Genomic DNA, 27336 nt, shown 5'->3' with positions numbered 1-27336 from the left:
TCTAAAATCGATTATAATGGAATAAGGGACAATTTTTAACATATCGGGCAAGCCCACAGTTACAGTAAGATTAGCCATTAGCCATGACTAAAACATGACTACCCGACCTACCCGTAGACACTCAGTGCTGCTGCCTTCCGGCTTCATCAATACGGGAAGGAAGGAAGAAACACTGAGTGTCTACGGGTAGCCATGTTTTAGTCATGTCTCATCATGGCTAATCTTACTGTAGGCTTGCCCGATAAATTCTTTCTTCTTTTTTATTACAATCCCCACGATAACATCTTTTGTTTATTGTGGCCAATGGCCATTTTTAATTTAAATTTTTTGCCTCTCCTCTAAGTAATATAAATAAATTAAATTGCGTCGTTGTTCCTCCAGAGCGGCGATATAAATTTCAAAAAAAAATCAAAACTAACCTGTATAGGAAGCTGACATAATTCTCTTGGCAATGCGGCGAGCTGATTCCGACTCAAATCCAAATAACTCAAACATTGTAAACTACTTATAGAATCGGGTATGAAGCGTATAGCGTTGTGGTAGCACTGGAGCCTTTCCAGAAAATGAAAATCAGTCACTTCTTCGGGCAGTTCGCTGAACCGGTTCTTGGAGAGATCTGAAAAGGAAAAACGAAAATGATAAATCTATCTAAAAAATTCATACATTAATTTTTTAAGTTTAATATTTTATAGTAATTCATAATTATATTTATTCTTTCTGAGCCGTTATGCATAGTATGAAAACTAGTGTCCTGTGACAATCCAATGCATGTGCAAGCATTGCAAGCAAAAGCACAAATTTATGCAAAACATAGAAACAAGTTTATTAAACAAGTACAAATTAATTAACACGAAAAAATTAAGATAATAAAGAGTTTTAAATATTTTCTCTTCATCTTGAGGCATGCCAACGCTTACATAACTTTATGGCACCATAAAAAGCAAGGCTTTTATTGAAGGTACCTACTTTGTAGATTATCATTACTTAAGAAGGATGTTTTATTGCTCATTAACAAACACTTAACAAATCCGTTAACTTTAATTTTGTTATCTTGCAAGATTGTTGAGAAACTCGTATATAACGTCAAATTATCTCGTAGGTATAAAAAATACATATAAGCACTTCTTTTGGTACGTGTACACGGAATATTCATTATATTTTATTGTATGTTATTTCAAAACCTTTATTAAACCCACAATATGTTATTATTTTAATCTGTTTGCTATTTTTAAAGCAATTAAACTAATCAGCAGTACAACAGTTTCGTGTTTCATTCCGTTTTTTATTTTATTTAATCCAATATGGTACACTTTTCTAATCATTTAAAAAAATACAGTTATAGTTGTTTAAAAGGCATCGCTAATTTGCAATGATTGAACGGTACGCCACCAAGCAATTAAGAACCGCAATTAGGTTCAGTTAGGTTTTGACACACATTTTCCATTATAGGATTATTTCCGGTAAAATTATTATTAACAACAATAATATTTCTCCTAATTCCTAATTAATTCATATTATAATACAATTTCGTCGGTTTTGGTTCAACAGCTGATTCATTCCAAATACAGGCTTCATCACCACTGACAATACTGTATATATTTTTTGAGTTTCCTGCCTTAAAACGGTAAAATAAAATTACACTAAATCACCACAATACACCAAAACACTTTTACTTTTACACTGGACGCGCGTTTCGCTAACCATGTTAGCATCATCAGCAGATGATTATAAACTAAAGTACAATCTACAAGTTGAGCGTTTATATACTCGCCCAGTAGGTACCGAGTGGGCGTGGCAAAATCTAGCCAACCGAGTCAGAGCCAACTGAGCGTAACAGTTAATTTCCGTCACTAGAGTAGTAGGAACAAAGAACTTGAAGGAATTGGACCGATGACTCTGTTCATACTATCTTTACATTTATTAATTCTGATGCTTTCCTATGCATCTAATTGCCTGTAATTTGAGACTTGTTTAATTAATTTTAAATTATTAAGATCTATACAATGGTCTTTATCAACAAAATGTTCGGCAACGCAAGATTTATCCGGTCTACCATATCTTATCTGAGCTAAATGTTCTTAGAATCTAGTTAATATTGATCTTCTAGTTTGCCCAACATATTTCTGATTACAATCTTTACAAGAAATTTCATAAATACCCGACCTTTCCAGTGGAGGTGTTTTATCCTTTGGATTACCTAATAATTGTTGTAATTTATTATTAGCACTATACACAAGTTTATAATTGACATTCTTAAAAAATCCTTTTTGACCACGGGATAACTCTCTATCAAACGGTATTGAAAAATATTTAGACGTATCTTTCTCCACTTGAAAAGTCGAATTTTCAGAAATCATTAACCTATACCTACGTTTTCTAATTAATTTATCAACTAGTGAAGGAGAATATCCATTACACTCAGCTACATTCCTAATGTAATCTCTTTCTATTTCATATCTTTCGTTGGAAAGTGGGAAACTAAGTAATCTATGAACTAAGCCATTTTATGTTCAACACTATGATGTGATTCATTAGGAATATATCTGCGTGTGGTGGTATTTTTCCTATAGATATCAAATTCCAGGCAATTATTAGTATTTCTAATAACTAATACATCTAGAAATGGTAATCTATCGTTGTTCTCAATTTCATGCGTAAATTTAATGGAAGGAAAACGATTATTTAACTTAGAAATAAAATTATCTATGGTGTCTGAATGTGTGTCAAAAACAGCAAAAATATCATCCACATACCTAAACCATACTCTTGGAAAATACTCAAACTGATTCTTAGCCTCCACTTCAAACCTGCTCATGAATAAATTAGCCAAAAATGGAGACAATGGATTACCCATTGCTGTACCTTCCCGCTACAGTTACAAAATAAAAAACTACTTTGAAATTAAATCGACAGACATATCTACTACTGTCAAAAATGTTGTCGTCGGAAGACTAAGACTACCACAATTTAAAGAATACATACTATATATACTAGAATACATACTACATAGAATATATTTATATTCCTTAAACTGTGATACTACGTTTCTATATGCAAAATATAAAAGACAACCCTCGTACAAAATTCAATTTCTAATTCGAATTGCTGAGAACGTTATAAAAACGTGAAAAAAAATTTCACAATCCACATTTTTCATTTTTTTTTCTTGAACCTTTAGACAGGTGCACTAAAACACCTTAAGCCTCAACAACAATTAAGCCGAAACCGAAAGCGAGCCGATTTTATTCGCCGCGCCGCAGGTGGGCGGTGTGGAACCGGCTTCAAAGGATGATAAAAAGGGCCCATTTCGAGGGCTACGACATCGAATGGTAGGCGAGACGTCGCGTCGTCCGTCGTCTAGAGTCGCGGTCGGCAAAGATGAATGAACTTTATTATTCCGTCCTTCCTAAGTTTTAGAACAGTCGGTCTAGGAAACAATCATTATAGACCGTTTATTTACTCGAAATTCTAGACAGATCGAAAAGTGAGCAGTTTGTTTGATAGATGGTTTGGGGTTTCACCCCAGCTAGTTAAACAAAAGCACCCTAAATATGAGTATTTGGTTTAGTTCTGTTAAACCCTTATGTTCTCTTCTTTTCTGCAGTGATGGATAAATACGATTGTTTAAGTGATATTTTCAAAAGTCAATAGCTCGGGAACGGTTGGTTTGAGGTGTACCTCAAACCTCAAACACAATGTGTATCTCGATTTTTGCTTAGAATTGAAAGAAGAATTGAAATATGCAATAATATACAGGGGGTTCCATTTAAAAAATGAAACTTTGATGTGCTACGACTTTATGACCGACCCTGTATAGTTAAATTTATTACCCGCTAATAGATATTTAAAACCCCATATTAACATACATATCAGCGACCCTGTATATTGATAATTAGCTTAACCAAGACAAAATATAAGCCTATACCGTATGATCGAATAAAAACGGCGTCAGCGAAGGCTATGAAATGAGGATCGCTGTCATTTTACATGTAAATTTATATGGGAAATGTATTAATATCGATTGTCATTTCATAGCCATCGCTGACGCCGTTTTTATTCGATCATAGGGTATTAACTCAGTAAGAAATAAAATCAATATTAAAATCGATTTTTAAGCCTGCACGAAGCTGTAGTTTTTCGGACCACATATGGTTTCGCACATTCAGAAAGGGGGCAAAAACATCCCCTTGTAACATCTGGCAATGACATATTTTTAATCGATAGAAGACATGGGTTGTGAGGGCACGCGTAGGAAAGTTTTGCGGGGTGGCACCACTTTTTACCCTAATCCAAAGTGCCGGCACCCCTCATTTTCAGCGAAAAGCAGGAAACAATATATCTCCTTTAACGCGAATTTCGGAAATTTTAACCGGCAAATACTGTAACTTAATACATAAAACAGTAGCATCAGTTTCGCACTGATACAATCAATACATACATATATGTAGTATTGATTTTTTAAATTTTTCGTGGTTTGTTTAAAGCCAAAACATAATGTACTGAGGCTCTAATTTGGGTGAGAATACATCAGTTTTATTCCTATTTAAAGTATTTTGAGTATAATAGGTAGTTTATGTTATCAACTCCTTGCTGGACAGGATCTACTTTGTTTACGCGGTGTCCGAACCGCGGTCTTCAGCCATATTACAGCCTGCTGACTAAACGAGTTTCTAAATCTCATCAAATTATCAATAAAAAATGCGATCTCATCCGATCTCTAACCGGCATGAATGAGATTAATTCATGTCTCAATTTCCACTAGATTTTACACATTTGTCTTGGAACAATGGAGATTCCCAGATATCCTAAAACCGGTGTTTTATATTATTGACACATTCTCATTACCCAAGAATTTTTTATTGAAATAAAATAGAATCAAATAGGTTAAAAAGGCCAATTTCTTTATTGTTTATGCTGGCTTTATTTTATGCAACAAAGTAACAAGCTCTACTTCATAATTTCTGAAATTAATTTACATGAAAAGCATGCAACTCAAGTCAGATAATAAAGTACCTAGCAACATCGGAAGTGAAATTTGATATCTTAACTTTTCTATACCTAATTGTTGCCTAACAATAATTACACGGTAATTATCCAGTTAGGTTTAGGTTAATAAGGGGAAATCAGGTAAATAAGTCAGTAATTGTAAACTGTGTATGTACTAAGAGCATACTATCTAATTTAGTTAAAAAAAACATGAAAATAGTATGTCGATTATTACATGGAATTTTTTTTACTAAAAATTAATTAGATAGTTAAAATGTTTCAATTTCAATCGAGCTACCTCTGTACAAAAAAACTTCTTTGTCAATGCCCTCTCTCCAGCTCTTGTGTGGTCTTCTTTTTTCCTCTTAATCTTGGAGGTGCCCATTTAATACTTTCTTTGGAATTCGATATTCTTCCATTCTTTGTACGTGTCTATACCATATTAATCCTTGGTTTCTGATGTCTACATTGTCGTGTTTCATTTCCATTTAGCGGCTTATCATTTCATTTGGTATTTTATCTTTCCTGGATTTTCCACTCTTCTCCAAAACTCCATCTCCGTGGCGTTTAGCGTTCTTTCAGCTTACTCTTTCAAGGGCCATACAATGAAATCATTGAAAAAAAACATAAATTTCTCTCTAATATTGCCTCATCTATTGTTCCCCAGAATCTGCATTCGCCGCTGTTTCTCAGAGTTAATCTACTGACGTGTTCGTTAAGGAGATAGTGTCCTGTTAGAAACCCCGCAACAATCTAAAGATTGTTCTTACTTAAATCAAAGAAAATCTTTGATATTTCTCGGTCGTAAGTTCTGAGAAACTTTTTCGAGTGTCTTAGACCGTTGGAGAATTCCCATTCCAGGTTACCGATGGAGTCTTCCAGGTTCTTGTGTTCCGTTTTTAAATTGGTTTCCGCTTGGAAAGCAGAACGATTCTGGTCCAATTAGTGTAATGTTCGCTCCTTTTCTAGCTAGATCGTTTGCTTTTTCATTGCCTTCTATCCCTTGGTGAGCGGACACCCAGAGTAATTCTTTGACCAACTTCGAACTGATTGTTACTAAGTTGATCGCTTTTAGTGCTGCTTGACTGTTGAATAAGATAGCTATTTCCTGTTTTTGTTAGTTCCTATCTAAGATAAATTGTACGCATCTTTCGAAGGATACTGGGGCAGGTGCCCATTGGTTCGGACTGTTTAGTTTTCGGCCCAAATACTTCTATCCCTGTCGCTGCTTTGGTTTTGGAAGCATCAGTATACATGCTGAGCAAACGTTTCTCTCTTCCAATTCTTTTTACTGCTCAACACTACAGTGAGGTGTACATTCTTGGCATGTCATCCACTGGAAGTTGGAGGATCATGAGCGGATAAGCAACATCTTAAAATCCTTATCCTAAATCCCGTTGTTAAGCCTTGGTTTGTCTCAAGTATCGGTAAAACAATTTAACAGCCTTTATTATTATTTTTAATTATTGAAATAATATTACTTTTTTTTACGGCGGACATTTAAAATGGAATAACCCACCTACAAAAATCGCTGAAAAAAGAAAATAAGTCATCAGAAAACGAACAAGTGTTATTTATAACCCCATTTATATAATTAGATTAACAAGAAATGATCCTTTAAAACTCGATCGTAAAACCCGAGGAGATATCATCAGCTGTCGATTTAAATGGTCGCGAGCTTCACAATTTATGTAACGCGCGCCTTCGGGATAGACCCATTTATAACACTGGCGGCCGCACCTAATTTGAAGAGTTAGAAGTTGAAAATAGCTCATTTCAGGTCATCCAACCCTTAGGAACATGACGTTTGGTGTAAATGTGTGTCGTAAATTCCGAACGAAGCCCATTTTAGAGCGCTATAAAGACTATTTTAGAGTTCCGATTCGGTGGCTAGATTAAATAGATTTATACGGGAATATATTTGCTTTGATCGAGATTTGACCCATAATGGTAATGTACGTCTACTGTGTAACAGTCTTTTTTTCTAGAGAGCTATTACTAACGCCTAACAGTCGGTCTTTTTGTACTCGGGCGCCACCCCCAAAGTTTAAAGTGTTTGAGAGACCACCTCGGCCAATACGGGTAGCTTTTCTACAGTGGACAATCCAGGGAAATGGGGTAAAAGCCAGTTAAAGTCGAATATATTCCATAACGAGGTTTATTTAAATAAATTAATTATGAATCCAATATCTTCAAATAAATAAAATATGAAGAAAATACTAAAACATGAAATATCGCAAAATCTAACACAGAGAAATTAAATCAGTTAATTACAATAGCAAATAATTAAGTAATTAATTAATAAATTAAATTACGTTGAAAATTACGTTGACGACACTCCGCCCAATCATAGAACGGTAGCAGACCGAGCTTGGAGAACAGTGCAGTCGTTATAATACGGTAAAATAGTTGCGTGATTTTATTATTTTTTATTGTTTTTCTTCTAATTTTTTTTTTTAATTTTTATAAAGATTATGTCAGAAGTAACAAATTTAATCTTTTTGGGAATATTGGAGAAGACAATAAAAATAATAATAATACAACAATAAATTTTAAGTACAAATTATTCGGAACGTGTAAATCTAGCTTTGAATTTAAATAACGTGTATGCTATTAATTTTAAAGAGAAAAATTTCATGGATATGAGGAGTGAAACGTTAATATTCAAAACCCAAATGGCCCAAACGGATTTTTATTGCGGCGTGACTAATGAAGTCAAAAGGCCAGAAACAGGCGTCACCGACTAATACCATAACTAACACACATGGTCCTAGGATACGTTCATAAATCAAAGAAACTTCACACTAAATTTAAATCTACGTTTTTAACATGTTGCCTGTTGAATTCTTGTGTATTCAAAAATGAACAAAAGTAGAACTATAGGTGTGACTTTTACTGACAGTATGAATATACTGATCAGTTTGAATAAAAAAACTTGTTCTCACGTTCATTATTAGCTCAGTAACACTGAATCAGTCAAACTCTTTCAATGAGACTGAATAAGGTTGATTAGCTGAGAACACACCTTGAGATTGAACTCGTTTTGCAATACGGGGTGAGTCGTTTTGTTTATTTTTCCGACAAGGCGCTCGAATTAAAAATTAAGCTCTTGGCACGCAATGCAAATCTAACGAGCTATATAGAATAATCGCTTTACGCGAACACTGCCTTTTGGCACGCAATGGCCTTCGATTGATCCAAATGAATCATTTGGATCAATCGAAGGTATCGAGAAACATTTATTTTATTACTTAACAACTTCGTTTAATGGGAAGTAAGGAAGCCAGTCTAAAAAATATTTAATCCAAGTAAAAACCATTAGTTAGTAAGTTACTAATAGTAAAACTAGCTAACTTTGTACCGCTTAACAGTGAAGTGAAGTTAAGTAATCACGGTAATGTATTTTTTTATTCAGTAGTTTTATACGAGTACGGACGAAAAGTTATTTCTCTTCAAACCAGTTAAAAAATATGTGGGTGGCGCCCCCTTATGTAAGTAGGAGTCATATTAACATCAAAATAAAATTTCCCATGTCAAAAAACTTCTAGACAAATATCGACGTTACTTCAGAAATTATTTGGAAAAAATCGAAATAAAAATGAAACGTCTACACCCCGTATTTCCGAAACTGAGCATTTCAGGACATACATTATTTATACGAACTTTTGTACTTATCTTTATATTCAGAATATGGTGCCGAAGTTTCCAAAATACAGTTCGAACCACCCTATGGTACATTTGCGATCAAAAAAAAAGTAGTACAAAAATTAGTAGTCCCAGATAGAACTCCTGGTCTATAAGGATATTTAAATTATAATATTGATTTTTTTTTGGATTTAGCCAACAACACTGTTTTTTTGTTTATCCCTAATGCATCTGCAATGTCCCCCCTTATGGGAACCCCATCCCTTAATCGCGTAAATATAATCGATTTTTGCTCTGAAGGCATTTTTTTAAAAATTACGTGACACTGAAACAAGAATTCTGATAACACTGAGTTATCAGTTTGAAAGAAAATATTTTATTACAAAGCAGCAGATTAAATCATATTTTGTTGTACTACTTTTTTTTATCGCAATGGTACATATATCTTATATCACATGAAATATATCTTCCGAACCCTAATTTTTATTTAGATTAAAAGTTAATATTTTACAAGAAGTAAACAAAAGAGACTATTTTTTTTAATGTAGCAGAACAATAACAAGACTTCAACAAGATGAGATATATTATACAGGTATAAGCACACTAAAAGCTGCTTTTTTTCTTTGTTTAGAGTTTGGTGAATGCACGTTCCCACAGAATAAGTAGTTCCACTTGGCCTATTTAAGTACTTCTCGGTGTTTATCTTCCCCGGGTGATCACGAAAAGGACGCTCTCTAATAGTAGGCTCGGGTCATTATAAAAGTGCATCATTTCCTCCAGCCCAAACAATGGCTTTCTCGTTTACGCCTCTGAATTTTTACTAGAGAGCTTGAAGAAACTCTCTTTTATGATATAAAGTATTAACTTAGATCGGCAAAATTTTAGAATTGAATAAAAAAGTAGTAGTTAACAAATTAAGAGTAATGAACAAACTAAATTTTCGAAAGTTTTGTTATACAGCAATATCGTCACAAACTCAAACAATTAATATAAATTGTCAAAAACTGATAAAAATCTTACTGTACAAGACGAAAAATGACTTATTAAAGAAGATTGTATATGATTAGTATTGTATACAGGGTTGTTCACCACATACGACACGGAGTATTGTAGCTAAACGATTAGATTTTTACAAATTTTAAGTTTTGGGTTCGTTGAAGGACTATTAGAGCTACAATTTAAAAATATTTTTACAAGATACAGATTGTCCCACACGATCTCGAGCCGTGGACGATTAGGTTAAGTTAACGAAAAACTCCGGCTCGTCAACATCGTGAAATGCCGTAAGCTGCAATATCTACGCCACGTGATAAGGAACCAATGATGGCATGAGCTGCTCCAGTGCATCCTCCAAGGCAAGATCCAGGAAAAACAGTGTCCATGGCGCAGGAGAATTTCCTGGCTCGCGAACCTCAGATCCTGGTTCGGAAAGACGTCCACTCAGCTTTTCCGGATTACCAACAACAAAATCATCAAAATCATGATCGTAGCGGACAGACACTCTAAGAAGAAGAGGAATCCTTTTCAAAAAGCCTGGCAACTTGAAGATTGAGTCCATATAGCTTTGTCATAATAGCTTATTATTACCTAATACAAAGAACGGCACATTAGTTTCTTCTTGAGATTGACAAAACTTGCGCATGGCTTCGTCCTTCAATCCCATCAGCTTTAGTCTACTAAGCGTTCAATGCCCTGTTAGTGGATCGATTACAGCTTTCAATTTTTTTGTGCTTGCTTATCAGGTCTGCTGTAAATTTTTGCGAATGTTCTGTTATGATTTTTTTTCGCCAGTCTCTACACTGTTGCATTTCTTCACCAGATTTTTCGGAAACCCACTGTTTTGTGACCACTGTGACTGATTTTGTAGCGTCGCAATACGGTACAACCACCATTTTACAGCATTAATGTAGATAGTTTCTTCACATATTTAACCATTACGATGTTATATCTATTACTATTACAAACATTGACTCACTCTGTATATGACCAAAAATTTCCTCAAGATAACAAAAAAATAAATTAAATTAACTAGCTTGCCCAAGGTCCTTAAATTCTTCCACACTCATTTTTTATTATAAACAATTTTTAACACAAGTAACAATAGAACGTATTGAACTGATTTTTTAAACATAGAACCCTGTTAATGTCAATAATTACCAAAATACTTTATGTATATGTATGACCATAAATATTGATGTTAGCATAGTAATTCACGCGGGTTTCATTGTATTAACTACCTAGTAATGTAATTTAACAGTTTGCGAGCGTAAACAGAGAGGCATTTGATAACTCGACAATATTTCCGGCATCTGTGGCTGTTCTAATTTCCGTATGATTTTTGCAATATGTTCGGCATACTGCACAGCCAGTTGGACTAATTAATTTCACAATGCTCCTATTTTTCTCTAATAATTGTATTTACACATACCGAATAGTATAGTTGCGGATACCGTAGGTCCTTAATTTAAACATACAATAAAACCACCTAATTACACGATTACTACTAATTTCAGCATCAACACTACTTAATTCATCATCATAATTTTCAACTTATTCAACCCTTTCCAATTATGATGTAGCCTCATTTATTTACCAAAAGGAATATAAAAAATACCTTCAGTGGCTGGGACAGAAAAATATTTTAGGAGGGAATATTGGTGAAACTATTCTCTTGTAAATGTATTCAACTTCACCATTGAAATTTTCAGAAAAAATCACTATTATTTAAAAATTTCCTAAAAAACGCCATCTAGTGAATAGTAGTAACAAAGCCAGTACATACAGTTATAAGCCCACGAGTGAAGCAATACTTTTAGTAGTACATTTTTGACAATAAGTTCAATAAAATCAGTTTATCCTAAACAAGAGACAATTCATCACTTGACAGTAAAAATGACTTCACCAACCACTTTTTTTCGAAAATTGACAAAAAATGTCCAAAGCATTGTCTCGTACGCAAATAATAGTACTTGCGTTTTCAACATACATTAATTAGAAGAAAATATGGGAGAAAACTAGAAACATTTTTTACTTTTGTGTTGGGTTGTCAATTGTTATCGAGCTACAATCATCCTCCCATTATCGGACCACTCTGTACAGTATCCCACCAAATACCGGGTTCGTCTCAAAAATGGCTCACCCCCTATAAATTTTTTATTTTTTCAGATAAAAAACGGAATTTGGTATGTTAATAAATGACATAAATTAGGAATGATTGACGTATTCAATTGTTTTCAGTGACTTCCTGTTTCACCGGAAATGACTACAACTTTTGATTTTTAAATGGCACCTTCAGTATTTTTTACTTTATTCGATAGAAAATGACACTCTGAATAGAATGACATATCATATGTCAACTTTTGACCGAGCTTTTGGCATTCTCGCTTAAAAAATCATATTTTAAATTTCAATCTAGAATGCCATGGCTGCTTGATTATATTAGTGTTTTTAACACTAATATTTAATCAAGGTGCCTTGGAAAAATAAGTTTGATCGTCTAATGGTTTCGTGTCTTGTCCTGACTCCTGACCGGTTAAAGATGCCCAAATCGAATTTTAATCATATCTCAATCTTTTCAAATGGAACGAGGGTTGCTCATGAGCATATTTGGAGAAAGAATTTTTTTACGAATAATTTGGTACCACATACTTGGTATTTCGAGTAATACTGTCATTATGAACCGCTTCAGACCGCACCCGGTATATAAACTATAAACCGTACTGAATTATATTATCGGTTATCGTTGGTGGTCGGGATATCCCTTCACGTCAAATATGAATTCTCATAAAATATATTTTCGTATGAATCAAACGTGACGAGAATGGGTAATGCTGGAATAATACCGGAAATATACAGGGTGGACGAATCAGGAATTGATTATAGATTGTTATCGTGATAATGGTAAATTTTGTGAGAAACTATTTGCAAAATGAAATATGTCTTTTTGGATAGATATTGTCTTTAATTTTGAAATATTTCACGAAAAGAATTGTATGAATGTATATCATTAGTCGTAATCAAGTAAAAGCTAATGTCACTAGTATTTACACAAAACAGACTCAATTGCGACAAATTTTCTTTTCAATTTGGAAAATTATTATTGATTATTATTTAAATTTATTAACTCTGTATAGAAAAACACAGAAGATACTTCTTTCCGCCTAGTTGCGGGACTTTTCGTTCTTGCCGAAAACAGGCGACTATCCGAATTATCCAAAATGTTCCTCATTGCTGCATCTCCAGTTGTTGTTTTGTTGAATACGACAGAATGACGGCTTCACTGTAACAGCATCAACTACTCTAGGTTACTGATAAGAAGCTTCAACTTGTTCTCATGTCAATGCTGAGCTGCTTCTTCAGAGTCTATTAATCAAAGCATTGAACTCTTATTTACTAGACAAGGCTTTCTACGCCGTAAATGACTTATATTTTGATAATCGAATTTGATCGTGTAAACACTGGTCTAATGTTTGCTATTGGTATATTTACCAATGACATCGAAGTAAATTTATTTAGAGGTCATTGATATTTACTATAAAATAACTAAATATTTATAAGACTGACAATGTTTTTGTATAATGTTTTGTATTATCTTTTGCTTGTTTGTTTGTGTACCTGTTTGTGTACCTTGTTTGTTTACTTTGTTTGTTTAGTTTACCTTTGTCTACAAATTGTAAAAATTTTTTGACAATAAAGGCATTTATTTATTTGTATTACGCTGTACTGTTCCGGTCGCTCTCAGGGATGGGGCAAAGCGGGCGCGTGGCCGAAGGAAATATATATTATATTTCAGAAATCCGCTAAAGTTTAGCCCGATTCTGTCGTGTTAATCCACACCCAAAATTCCAAACACACGTGCTTTGATTAAGGCTTGATTATGGTTTGCGGAGCTGCAGCATTTGCCATAAAATAGCGAACAATTTGTTACAAAACCATATAAATTACATATCACTGTAATCACAAAACTTCAATCTATTTCCGTATTGTAACGGAATTTTAAATTGGCTTTATTTTTGAGAAAATTTAGCCCAAACATAAGGAATATTCTGTTGATGTTTGACCATCAAAATGTTAAAAATTAAGAAGTTGTCTAAAAATGTGCTACAATACGGATATAGTATAATCCTTTATCTTTAATTTCCTTTTGCATTTGTGTAAAAATACCTAACCAGTTTTACACAAAACGTTATATGCCGAACGCTTATTTTGCTACTTTTTTTGGACTAGTGAAATAGACTCTTAATTTTTCATCCTAAACCAGTGTTACTCACAATTAATTATTTTAGCAGCAGATCACTGTATCTAGTGTAGATTTTTTCTGATATTCCTTGTCTTTGATTGGTAGGATGCACGTTATTTTACAAAAGAGTTAGTACAAAGACCTACAGGCCGCCTCAGAGAACACCTCTTTTCAACAACAGTAAATTACAGAAATGAAATCGTGATTTATGTTGGTTACAAGGTACCGGCGATAGAACGTGTCTAGAAATTATTATGGCCTAAGGTCAGGCCGTAAAAAGGTAATAGACTCAACGGCGACGTATGTACGTATCTTCGACATATTCGTATCTGGATATTCGAATATATCCGCTTTATTATTGAAGACAACAATGGACGCTGTATGCAAATGGAGACGTTACAGACGAAGAATTTAAATTAGACACACGAACGTAAGTTATTTATATAAAGAGAGGTAAATCCGACTATTTGCTTGTGCTGCGAGCTGGATAGGCTTTGAAATAGAAATGTATTGAATATATCGACATGTTTCTCAGCTTCAATCTACTGAGGTGTTCGTTGAGGAGAGGTTCTTCTTACTTAAATCAGTGGTATATTCTGAGATATTTTTTTGAGTGTCTTAAATCGTTTGATTCGTCCCGGTTACGGATGGAGTCTTCCAGGTTCTTGAGTTCTGCCTTAAGTTGGTTTCCACTTTGGAAGCAGAATGGTTCTGGTCCAGTTAAAGGAGTGTTCTCTCCTTTTCTAGCTAGATCGTTTGCTTTTTTATTACCTTCTACCCCTAAGTAGGAGGACTTTATTTTCTATGCCTGATTTGTCCTCTAACAATACTTACACATGGCATACTTGTTTGATTTGCCACTTAATTTGTTGGAATAATAATACAGAGTTGTTCACTACATACGACACAGAGTATTGTGGCTAAACGATTAGATTTTTACAAATTGTAAGTTTTGGGTTCGTTAAAGGACTATTGGAGCCACAATTTAAAAATAATTTTACAAGACACAGAGTGTACCAAATAAGTAAAAAATATTATAGTTGTATTTTTTTAATGGAACACCCTGTATATTATTCTATTTTTAGATTCTACGATTGAAATAAAGGTAAATTTGATTAAGGTTTAACACATTTAACCCTTACCGTTTTTGAAATATTTTCAATTTTGTGAAATTGCAGTAAAAAAATTGAGACTTCATTTCTCCAAGGGCATCAAAGCTTTTAATACTAAATATTTACCGAAGATTATTTATTGATCGGATATTGTGTTGCAATAATAAAAATTATACTAGCTTATACAGAGTGTCCAAAAATTTATATAAAATAATTACTAGCCTTAAACGGCGAGAACTGTATATTTTACGTGAATCAGATGCATAATTTAATTGTCTATAAATTGTGTTATACCATTTTTTACCTATCTCTTCAAGTTTTCGTAGAAAATGCGTTTTCTTATAATTTAGACCTCATCAATATACCCAGGAATATTGACATTTCAGATTTTTTTTAAATATGTAACAAATTTTCAAAGAGTACAAATACTTGTTATTACACTATACTTATTGTCGATATAGTGCCCTTGTTTCATTAAAAAAAATTAAAAAAATTGTTTAAACATTTTTGTTAAAGGAGACCAATTAATATGATCCCAGTATTCAAACTACATTAATTGACTGTTTACGTTGATTAATAATAATTGCTCCAAATACTAAAAAACTGAATTTTGTGTGTTAGACAGTGTGGCAAAAAGTAACACCTTACAAATTTTATTTAATTTTTTTACGAATGCTTATTTATAACAACAGAGACGTTCATTTTCATAACTTATTATTATATTGATTTTTCTAAGTCAAATCCATATTTATTTAGAATTATTTATTAATTAAAACAATTAAGTATGTAATTTAACTAATTTTTGGGCGGAAATAATGGTGGTATACTCTTTTAGAAATATTTAAATAGCTTTCTTTTTGGGAAATAAATGGGCTTGCAAAATTATTATTTTTACCACCTGCACATTTTGTACATAAATATATTGCTTTAAAGAAAATCTAAAATGTCAATATTCCATGGGTATAGTGATAAATGAGGTATAAATTATAATCAAATGCATTTTCTACGAAAACTTGAAGAGATAGTAGAAAATGGTATAATACAATTTGATAGACAATTAAATTGTGCATCTGATTCTCATAAAATATACAGGGTGTTCCATTTAAATTAAACAAGTTATTGCCGTTTAAAGCTAGTAATTATTTAATATAAATTTTTGGACACTCTGTATAAGGTAGTATAATTTTTATTACTGCAACACAATATCTGATAAATAAATAATCTTCGGTAAATATTTAGAATTAAAAACTTTGATACCCTTGGAGAAATAAAACCTGCTTACTACAATTTCACAAAATTGAAAATTTTTCCAAAACAGTAAGGTTTAAGTGTGATAAACCTTAATCAAATTTACCTTTATTTCAATCGTAGGGTCTAAAGATAGAATAATATACAGGGTGTTCCATTTAAAAAAATACAACTATAATATTTTTTACTTATTTGGGACACTCTGTATCTTGTAAAATTATTTTTAAATTGTGGCTCCAATAGTCCTTTAACGAACCCAAAACTTACAATTTGTAAAAATCTAATCGTTTAGCTACAATACGTGTCGTATGTGGTGAACAACCCTGCATAATAATTTTACAAACTTGACGACGATTATGGTACCGTTCGTTTGTCAAAACATTGGTAAAACTATTAAATATCGATATTTTTTCAAATATCCTCATCCTTACTTTGAAAAAGGTCCAAAACGACGAAAATCCAAATGTGCGAGTCACATAGGTGCCAGATTCTTGGCGCCAAATCAAGTTATTTGTTCCCCCAAAAATATTACAACATTTTTGGATTAAGATAATCGAGATATTTTCGGCTCCTGTAATTAACTTCACCTTTATCTTCCTTTGTGATTATCCTTATTTATTATAACGATTAATTGGCGCATAAAAGAAAAATTTGTGTTGTATAATGAACAAAGATGGATGAATGAAGCATTTCCGCATAGTTTCGAACTGGTAAGACATTCAATGAATATTTATAAATATTCGTGTTTAGTTGTAAGAAGATTTTTGTTGGTTATGCTAATAAAATAACTAACTATTAAAAGTAACATGTCAAGAAATATGATTAAATCTGCGTTAAATGAAGAAAACAAAATTCTTCTATTAAAAATCAGTTCCCTGAAATTTAGTCATACAGTGTTTATAAATATTTGATAGAGGAAGTAAGTTAAAGGTCTGGAATTTATATTTTACACTACTTATACCTGAAAATATTCAATAGTAATGTATATTCTACGAATTTTGATAAGCAGAATATGTAACTCATCAATTGTATTCATATAATCATATATCCACATAAAATTGATTATTAGATTATTATAAAAAATAAAACTACACAAATATAAACTGATATAACAAAGAGCTGACCCAAAGATTTTCAAACAACAGCTTAAAAAAATTATTTTCCATGTTGAATACATTTAAATATTTAATTCCAAAAATAGCTACTATTATTAAGTTGATGTATTCTAGAAATGATGTAACAGGGAATATTTTATTTAATAATGACTGGCGCTTATAATACTATACTACTACACCGTTTTAATAACAATTCCTTAGACATATAGTAACAAAATAGTTAAAAATTCTAATAATCTATTTAAAGTATTAAAATAATAATAATTATTTCAAAAATACGAAAAATCCTCATTTTACGAATTTAATTATTCCTAACAAGGTTTTAAAAATCACTCTGTATATCAAAGAAAATAAAATCGTTTAGAACTTCATATAAAATATACCCCATGTCATACATAAAAACTACATTATTCATAACTAGAACGTAGAAGTTCTATTTCTCTCTCTATGGGAATAAGGGCCATTATTAGACAAGATGGCCTATCAGGAAACAAAATGGCTTAGTCCGAAAGATTTTATAAATCTTAAACTGACTGGCTCAAACTTCATAATATAAGTGCTATGGCGCCATGAGATTTTGACAGTCCGGAACAAGCTACTTGAAACATAAATTTATAATAGTGCAAGAAATATTTGAGAGCTAATTTTGTCGACTCTGTATTATTTTGGAGCCTTCAATTATGAAAAAAATACTCTTTTTATTGGATAGACATTAAATCATGTTTTTTTTAGCAAATCTCTAGAATGGTGGAAAATCACTGGTCAACATTTACGACAGATATGATAAATAAAGACAGGAAAGCTGTCAAAACTGTATATGGGTCTACTATCAGGACATTGCAAGTTCAATAAGAATCTAGGTATTATAATAGGGTTGATAGACGAAGCCATGAGTATATTTCGTCAATCAGAAAAACATATTTTATGCTAATGCAATCACAACTATCGCCCAAATGTGCGGTTCTTTGTATTAGACAATGATATGACATCGACAAAGAGCCATTGACAAAGACCTTTTGAAAAGGATAAGAATGGGAAATGTAACCTAGAGATCAGAAGAGGACAACGATATATCTCAAAAGTGTTGCACTGTTGCACTTCTAATAGCCACCAGAAAAAATCTACTCTAATCTGAAACCAATAATAGTTGTTTGTAATTTTGAGCAGTTCGACAACGCCGCACTTAAACTTCACGCAAACTCCAAGCGCCAGCGCAGTGAAAGATTTTTGTTTTTACTGACAGCAGACCGACAGGGCTGTTTGCAGTTGCATAAAAACGAGAGGAAAACTAGGGAAATAATTTTTGTTCACGTCATAGGGGCTTAATTTGTTGTATTTTTCGTCATTTAATTGTAATAAATTAAAGCAGTGTCGCCTCAGCACTTCATTTCCAGTGATTACATATTGAGTAGAGAAATGTTTCAGTAAAAACTTTTATGTGAGGTAGAACATCATCGTACCATAATACCTGTAAATTAAAATGACAGACAACACACTGTCATCGTTGGACAGACTTTACACGAACCTCTTTCTTCATTTTTTCAAAGAGTTTTAATAAAGAACCTTATCAAAATCGAATCTGACTTTTCTTCTTTCTACTGGCTTTACCGTTCTTCTACCTGGTTATCTTATCCTGCATCACGTGCCTTATGACAAACAGTTGTCTGTGTAATTCGAGCGTACGGACGCCAAGAGTTGTTTAACAACTTCTCAAAGTAAACACCACTCGACTGGGGCTATGGCTTTTAAAACTGGTACCTACATTATTTCTTCGAACTGGATTATACTGCACTGAAAATGCAGTTTACTTTTCTTAACCACTCTCTAATTAAGTTACTCAATATGTATAGAGAAGCACTGTTACAAATAATATCTTATCGAATACTGATCGTGACTCTAATTTACTTCACATTTCTCTTCGTATTTCCACAAATATGATACACAATCTTTTTTTTACTCTTTACTTTTGTGATGTGTGACACGCCACGAAAATTGTGTTTCGACTTTTCAAAATTTTGACATCGAGCTCAAAAAGTCCGACATCACTGCTCTAAAACGACAAAACTTGTAGGAAAAAATATTTTAATAAAATTTAAACATTCCAGAGCAAAATTACATTATTTTTAGTAAAATACCGTATGATCGAAAAAAAAATGGCGTCCAGTTGGCTTGGAAATGACGATCGATGATGTTTCCCATATAATTTTACATATAAAATGACAGCGATCTTCATTTCATAGCCATCGCTGACGCCGTTTTTATTCGATCATACGGTATTTTAAAAACGCAATACTTTATTTTTAAAGCCAGTGTGTTAGTTTATGCCCTATTTAGAAAATGCATTTCTAAATATGCTCTGCCTATAAAACGTGTCTATATGGATTCGATTTAACCGTACTGCATAGTTGGAACATAGTAAACCTCTTTTAGTTGAATGTAAACAACGCTTGTTTACATTACTGTCTTCGGTTAATTGGCACGTCTGATGTGTCTGAAGTCGCTTTGGGAAAGTTCTTTTTGAACTCTAGCCAAGACCGAGTGGCACCAGCCTGTTCCACAAGGGACAGCTTGGTACTAGCTAAGAAAAATAAATAATTTCTTTTTGATGTCATTCAAAATTTTTTATTTAAGAGAAAAATTTTACTTACTTGTAATCTAATAAAAACTATTTTTTCTACGACTAGCCTAGAAAATGCAGTTTGACACACGGAAAACTCGATCTGAAATTGACGTTTTGCAAACTGTCGTGTGATAAGGATTCAGCGCCTGACATGTGTCTTAGTGCACACGTCAATTGTAACGTTTTTAACCTCCAATATTTCGTTGAAACACCAAACACAACGCAGCAGTCAGAAAAGTGAGTCTGCTGCTAATTTGCAGTCGTAGAAAAAATCGCGTAAAAAACTCGTTCGAAAACTTCTTTGTACAATCGTTCGACTTGTGGCTCTTGCCTGCGGCTCGAGCCAACAAACTGTCGAACTCGTGTGCAAAACATCGTTTTCGAAACTCGTTGTTTAATATACTATTTTCTGATTTAAGATTAGGCTTTAAGATTGTAAACAGAAAGTAAATTTTTGCAATGAAAAGTTACACCCTCTCAAGAAACACATCAACACAAAAAGTATCATTTTTAGATTAAAGATTTGTTCCAACATAGCAGGTAACCGTTCTTGGTACAGTTACCTATGCGCAGTAGAGAAAATGCGTTCCATCAACGAGAGAATCGTTAGGGTTTACAAATTTCTGTGTTGCAAGTTGGAACAAACCTTAAGATTTCAAGCAACAATAACTGGAATTCAGTACTCGTCTAAATATATGTTAAAATGATTTTCATAAAGAGCGTGAGCGTACCATTTATCAAATGTTACGACATTTAACAGATTGAAGTGCTTATCACACAGCAGAAATATGGCGGCGCGGTTAGATAACGCTAGTACGAACGCACATATCCGAACAAAACAAATATCGCTTGTAAATGAAGAAAAAGAAATCGATATGAAAAGTACATATTCATTATCTTCTCTTTGTTATCTACTAATGCACATAATGTTAATTAACTAATATTACTTATTTAGAGAAATACTTGTTGGGAGTGAGTTCCATGTTGTACAGAGTGTCCATTTAGATTTGAAGCCATCTTTAGTTTCTATTTCTAGTTATTATTTTTCATGTTTTTTTTTGTCTGGAACCGATTTTTTTGTCTTTAAAGCTTCTTTCTAAGATACACAATATCAGCCTATTCAAGTCCTGAGACAAAGGCATTTGTAAAATAAACAAGAGCTTATTCAAAGGTATCGTCGAGACTCGTCTGGGAATGCCTAGGTGCGAACTGGAAGCTCTGGCACGAAGTAACAAGAACTAAATTATTCTGTGTGCCGGGCCACAGCGGCATCCAAAGCAACAAAAAAGCCGCTGAGCTAGCTAGGCAAGGATCATCGGCATCCTATATTGGTCCAGAGCCAGTATTCGGAATACCCAAATGTATAGCCCGTAGTGCACTAAAATTCTGGATCAAGGAAAAGCAGAATGTCCATTGGAGTAACAGAGACGGGCACAGGCACAGCAAGGCCTTTATCCAAGGACCTAGCTTTAAAACCACTGCTAATGGTTACCTGGAATAAAGTTCGGATTACAATAGGCCCCTTGACATGGCTGTCAAGTGTTACCTGAACAAGCTCAACCTGTATCAAGGAAGTCTTTGCTGTGGACTCTGCGATATAGATCCTGAAACAGCGGAGCACATAATATGTCACTGCAAGTGACACTGTTTATTTGGGAAAGCTAGGCTAGAACCGGAGGAACTATGCTCCCATCCTATCAAGGACCTGATAAGTTAGTGCAGGGTAGAGGGATAGATATAGAAAGGAGACAAACACAACAGGTCTCACAGGTCGCAGTGTTTCCGGCAGTGGACAGCCCCTTGTCATTGGAAAAAAAATAAACAAGAAATAATACAATTCAATTTTAAGTCCAGTGAAACGTCAAACAAAAGTGTCAAAATATGGTGTATATGATAACGATTCCGTCTGTAATTCATGAATATAAAGAGTATTACACGTACTCTGTAGGTATCACATTAGAAAAGGGTTACTAATTGAGACTACCCCTTTAGTACTTGATGATAATATCTTTAAAACCAGACTTTGTAAAAATAAACAATTTTTAACTGAAAAAATCGAATTCTAAAAAAATCTTAACAGAAGCTTGTGTGAATTTTAGGCGTTAATTTTGCATACACAATACACGTAGTTTGGCTGTTTCTGGTTGGTACCGATTTAGAACGTCTGCAGTACTCCGTAATTTCGTCTGCGGTGAGTTATTAAAGTGCAATAACATCAAAACATCCGCAAACGCCTAAATATACACGAAAATCCGATTAAAATAAATAAAGTGGTTCGAGTGTTAAACGAGCTCGTAAATTAGTAATAAATCTTTGGAATAAGATATTTATTGGTAAAGTGCTATTCGGAGATAAGTAATGAGTTAATTGAGCTAGTGCCACAAAGCCATGTACTGCCCTATTTCTCTTAAAAGACTTATTATTTACCTTCAGTTTTTTTTATTGCATCCAGGCAAATATATTATAAGACTATATTGCTAGTAAGGAACAGAAATTGAAGCCAAATTTTTGAGATGGAGCTATACAAAATCCACATAAGTCGGTCCTTTTCGTTCAACAGCTTTGAACTACGCAAGCGTGAGAAGTGCTTCGCGATTACTTGATTTATTTTATACTAACCAATAGAAGTGGTTTTCTAAGTTTCTATCTACCATGTACATCAATTTAGCGTCTGACTATTCGAGCCTTTATTTATAAATTTAAATTTAATCTCTGACATATTTAAACAAAAACAAGAAGAAACGGATAGATATGATGAATATTCAAAATAACAGGTTGAAATAATGTTATTACCAATACAAAAAATAATATATTGTACGTTATTAATATTTAGAGTTTAAAATAGTGCGCGGGCAGGTGTCCAACCCAGGTGTCTGTTGAACCAAAAGGAAAGACTTATGCAAGATTGATATTCCTATTTCTTTTCTTTGGCTTCACTTTTCGCTTTTTTTCAGTGGCGCATTGCGCATCCTATTTACTTATTGCACTTGAACAAATTAAAATGTCATTTGATCTACTTCAAAAACAAAACAACTTGCGAAATTAATCAACATACGACGTAAAAAGTATGAAATTAAATAACGAAGGTCAGTCTTGGTCATGTTGGCTGTACTTGTACGATGGTGGACAACTGTTCTTTCATAAAATATCGTTTCTGAGAAGCGGTTACGACGGATACGTACACACAAACAAAAAGACCATTATGCAATGATCGTAAAACTGAAATAAACTCAATTTCCTTTAAGGCGACTTTATACGACGCACGCCATGAGCAGAACCAGGCCTAACTTTTTATTGATTTGAAAATCGAAAAGAAAGTCACCCAATAAAAAATTCTTAGGGACATATGAAAAAACTAGATGAAACACCTGTGTTGTCTTCCATTCCAAATGAATGACGCTGTCCAAAGAACCTTTGGTGTTACAACAGCAAAATAAAACACTAAATCACCACAATACACCAAAAACACTTTTACTTTTACACTGGACGCTCGTTCCGCTAACCATGTTAGCATCATCAGCAGATGATTAAAACTCAGTTTTAATCATTAAGTGTATTGTGGTGATTTAGTGTTTTATTTTGCTGTAAATATGATCCAACATTAGCATGTTCTTCTAGAATAACCGAAGATGTACCATATTTATTTTTGAGTTTTCTGGAGAGAGAACTTGAATATAACCTAAATTGGAAGATTGCTGCGTGTCTAACTGACTAAAAGGTGATTTTTTTTAAAGAAAATAGAAATGAATGAAAGGAAAAACTCAATATTTTTTAATTCCTTTTAAGTTACGCGTGTCGTATATTTTTTCAAGAATAACTCTCCTCTAATGAGGAATATATCACACTAATTTATGTAATTATACGCAATTAGCCGAGAGAACCTCAGCGAGAACCGGTATAATAAATACTCCACTTCTTTTTAAACGCTCTATATATGGCGTACCGGTTACGATTTCACACAAATAGGCAGTTATTATTCCAAGCCAAACAATATAAAAGGAAAACTTGATAGATTGGCAATTAAATAATACGATATTAGGAACACTGGGTCTTTCATCTTTTAAACCAAAAAAACTAAAAAAATATTGATATAATCAAAGAACAAAAACAGTTTAAAATGTCAATATCTCACGAGGGTTCAGGGTTAAATCTATTTGATTCTTGTGTATTTTGATCAAATATTTAAGTGAAAAACACAATAGAAATGTATAGAAATTATATATTTTACCTATTTTTGGTAAACCAGTCTAAATATATTCTACTTAATTTAAGAGACAACCTTCTAGGTAATCTGCCGAAATTATAGTGTTTCTTAGGTGCGATTGATCGATCTGGATTTGCTGACGGCATATCCGCTACAAATCGGCCAACTGTAAAGGTCAAAGGACCAGGTGAAGCCTTTTAATGTTCGAGTGACCTTTCTGAGGCGTCTTGCGTCACGGACTGCTACCCCCCGTTTCCTGCGGAAATTCGATTTTTCCTATTTTTGATAGAAATTAAAGGCTTGAAGTTCACACAGTCTTACTTGCAAAAAGAGCAATTTTAATTGCAGCAATTTTAGTAAAAACTTACGTTTTACTAAAATAAATATTTAGGCCCTTTAATTTAAACATCATAAACACACACATACTCTAACAAATAATGTGACTGAAAAAAATAAATAATTGCATTTGCTGTGAATTTAGCTGAGTTGCAGTTATTTTCCCGTATTCTAAGCATACTTACATACTCCGTGTGTGCATTTAAATCTAAAATAAAAGCATGACTGTATTGTGCGGCATTTAATAATCCAGTCATGTACTTATCTAATATGTAAACATAAATATCTCCACACCCATGTAATAAACTGAAATCAAACAGAATTCAGAAAAACAAGAGGAAGGTACTTCTAAAAATAAACGTAGAACAACGGTAGAATTTTATGGTATAATTCCATGCGGGGTTTATTAGAAGAAAAAAAACAGAAAGTTTAACAAAAACGAAATTAGTCAAAATTATTCTACACCAATCATTGTTATCAATAAAATTCATTTTTTTTAATTTGTCCGCATTTGGTTCATTTTTGAAACATACCGCGTGCGTCTCAAAAGTGGCTCACCTCTATAACTTTTTTATTTTTTCACATAAAAAAAACGAGATTTGATATATGTGAGTACATGACATAAATTAGAATTGAGATTGACGTATTCAATTGTTTTGGTCACTGTTTTACAGGAAATTACTACAACTCATGATTTTTAAATTACACCCTCGGTATTTTTTTAGTTTATTCGATAGAAAATAACACTCTGAATAGAATGACATATCATATGTCAACTTTTGACATTTTCTGATATGGTTTATTTGAAATTGTAAAATGCGGTTCATAACGATAACCTGACTCGAAATATCAAGTGTGTGGTACCTAATTATTCGTAAAAAGATGCTTTTTCCAAATATGCTAATGATCCACCCTCGTTCCATTTGCAAAAAAATAGATATGATTAAAAATACAATTTGGGCATCTTTTAACCGGCCAGGACAAGACTATTTTGAAATTGTTCGAGACTATTATTGAAATTGACTCGGAAATTGACTTAAATGTTTTTTTTTGGAACTTTTATTTACAGCAGTTTACTTTAAACCATATCCTGTATTGACATTGATTTCATAGATTGTTCTTGACTTCTGTTATCATAAAGAGTACTTTTCTAATAGAGGAATTTATCAATCTGTAAATTCCGACTTCATTCTTTGATTTACTTATTCTGATAAGAATGATTTATAAGACTACTAGCGTGTACCAGCGACTTCGTTCGCGTCGAATTAATCATTTGTAATGGTGATGATAAAGCAAAGCAAGAATTTCCATTAACATACAAACTGAATAAAATTTTTCCACATTTATGTCAGCATGAAAAAAAACAACATGGCGATATTATTATATAACTTGGTAATATTTGAGGGGTAGTTTCATCTCGTTGGAATTTGACTTTCGAAAAATTCGTTTGCCAAAAATAAGCTTTTTACGTCAAGCAGTTTAAGCAGAATCGTGGTTAAGAAATTAACCAAACTTTTTGGAACACCCTGTACGATTTTTGAAAAAATTTCAAAATATGTAAAAAAACAAATAAATTATGCTTGTCCAAGCGTTTTCCCGAAAGACTAACCGTTTTTTAAATAACAAATATTGTAATATTTGAGGGGCGTTTTCCCTCTTGGAATTTGAGATTCGAGAAACCCCTCCTTATCGAACCTCTACACCCCACAGTCAATCCGTTTGACAAAAATCAGCTTTAAACGTCAAGCAGTTTAAGCAGAATCGTGATTACTCAATGGTCATATTTTATGAAACACCCTGTATAAATTTATAAAAAATCTTAAAATATGTAAAACAACAAAATAAAATATACGTGTTTAAGAGTTTTTCCGAAAAACTCACAGGTTTTTAAATAACAAATATTCTAATATTTGAGGGATAGTTGAGGCTGGAGGATCTGTCTCCATTTTCTCCACCTCCCTCTCTGTTTCTCTCTGTCTCCCCTTAGACCCGATCCCGGTATTATCCCGAATCTATAATAGAGGATATATCCACCTTTCTCAATTGCCTCCTTGGATTTGATGTATTTCAGAGGGTACTTACTTATACATCTCCCTCCTTCGCCAGAAGCAAAAAACAAAAATAATAAAGAAAAATCTAAGACTATTATTTAAAATATCTAAATATATCTACAACCAAAAGACTAGTGTTTTGAGACAGTCCTACACGATGCGTCCAACGTTGGAAGCAGCGTTGGAACCACCGTTGGATTGGTTCCAACGTTGGAACCAACGTTGAACTGCCATCGTTTGGCATATGTTTCGACAATATTGCAATTGACAAGTGTGTCTCCTACACAATGTGGCAAATGTTCATGTGTCCAACGTTGGAAGGTGTTTGCCACATCGTGTGGGACCGGCTTTAGAACATACACGTCTATTAGAATCATCGGCGTTCTGATAAACTTAGTTAAATAGCAAATTTTATGATACGTATGCATCTATGTTTACATATTTCCATGATTTCCACGATTTCCACAGTAATTTCAGAAAACCGTATAAAAATGTAAAACAAACAAACTAGTGTTATCATTATTAACACACTTTCCTGAATGAATAGCGTATACTATACAATATAGAGCAAAGCTGAGATAAAATTAAAATTTCACAACCTGCCAAATTATATTTATTTATGATTAAACGAATTTTACATTTTTCACCATATCAATGAACAAATTTGACGAAATCTTGTAATTTCAGAGCTTTAACTCTTTTATCTCTAGGTAGATAGGTGCCTATTATAAGTCGCCATTTCACAATTCGACAATATAAGAACTGCAACATAAAATTTAT

At 33.1% G+C, this 27336-nt stretch overlaps 1 protein-coding gene across 1 annotated transcript in view; it reads right to left on the bottom strand.

Moving 5' to 3' along the window:
- LOC115886282 (leucine-rich repeat and calponin homology domain-containing protein 1-like) overlaps positions 1-27336 on the bottom strand; it is a 43144-nt gene that overhangs the window by 12535 nt on the left and 3273 nt on the right. The window contains 1 exon segment of the mRNA XM_030905372.1: positions 420-616. Within this exon segment, the coding sequence (XP_030761232.1) occupies positions 420-616 (197 nt within the window).

Source organism: Sitophilus oryzae, unplaced genomic scaffold (assembly GCF_002938485.1).
Source record: "Sitophilus oryzae breed Bouriz unplaced genomic scaffold, Soryzae_2.0 scaffold_481_pilon_pilon, whole genome shotgun sequence".
Lineage (NCBI taxonomy): Eukaryota > Metazoa > Arthropoda > Insecta > Coleoptera > Curculionidae > Sitophilus > Sitophilus oryzae.
This window is presented reverse-complemented; position numbering and strand designations above follow the sequence as displayed.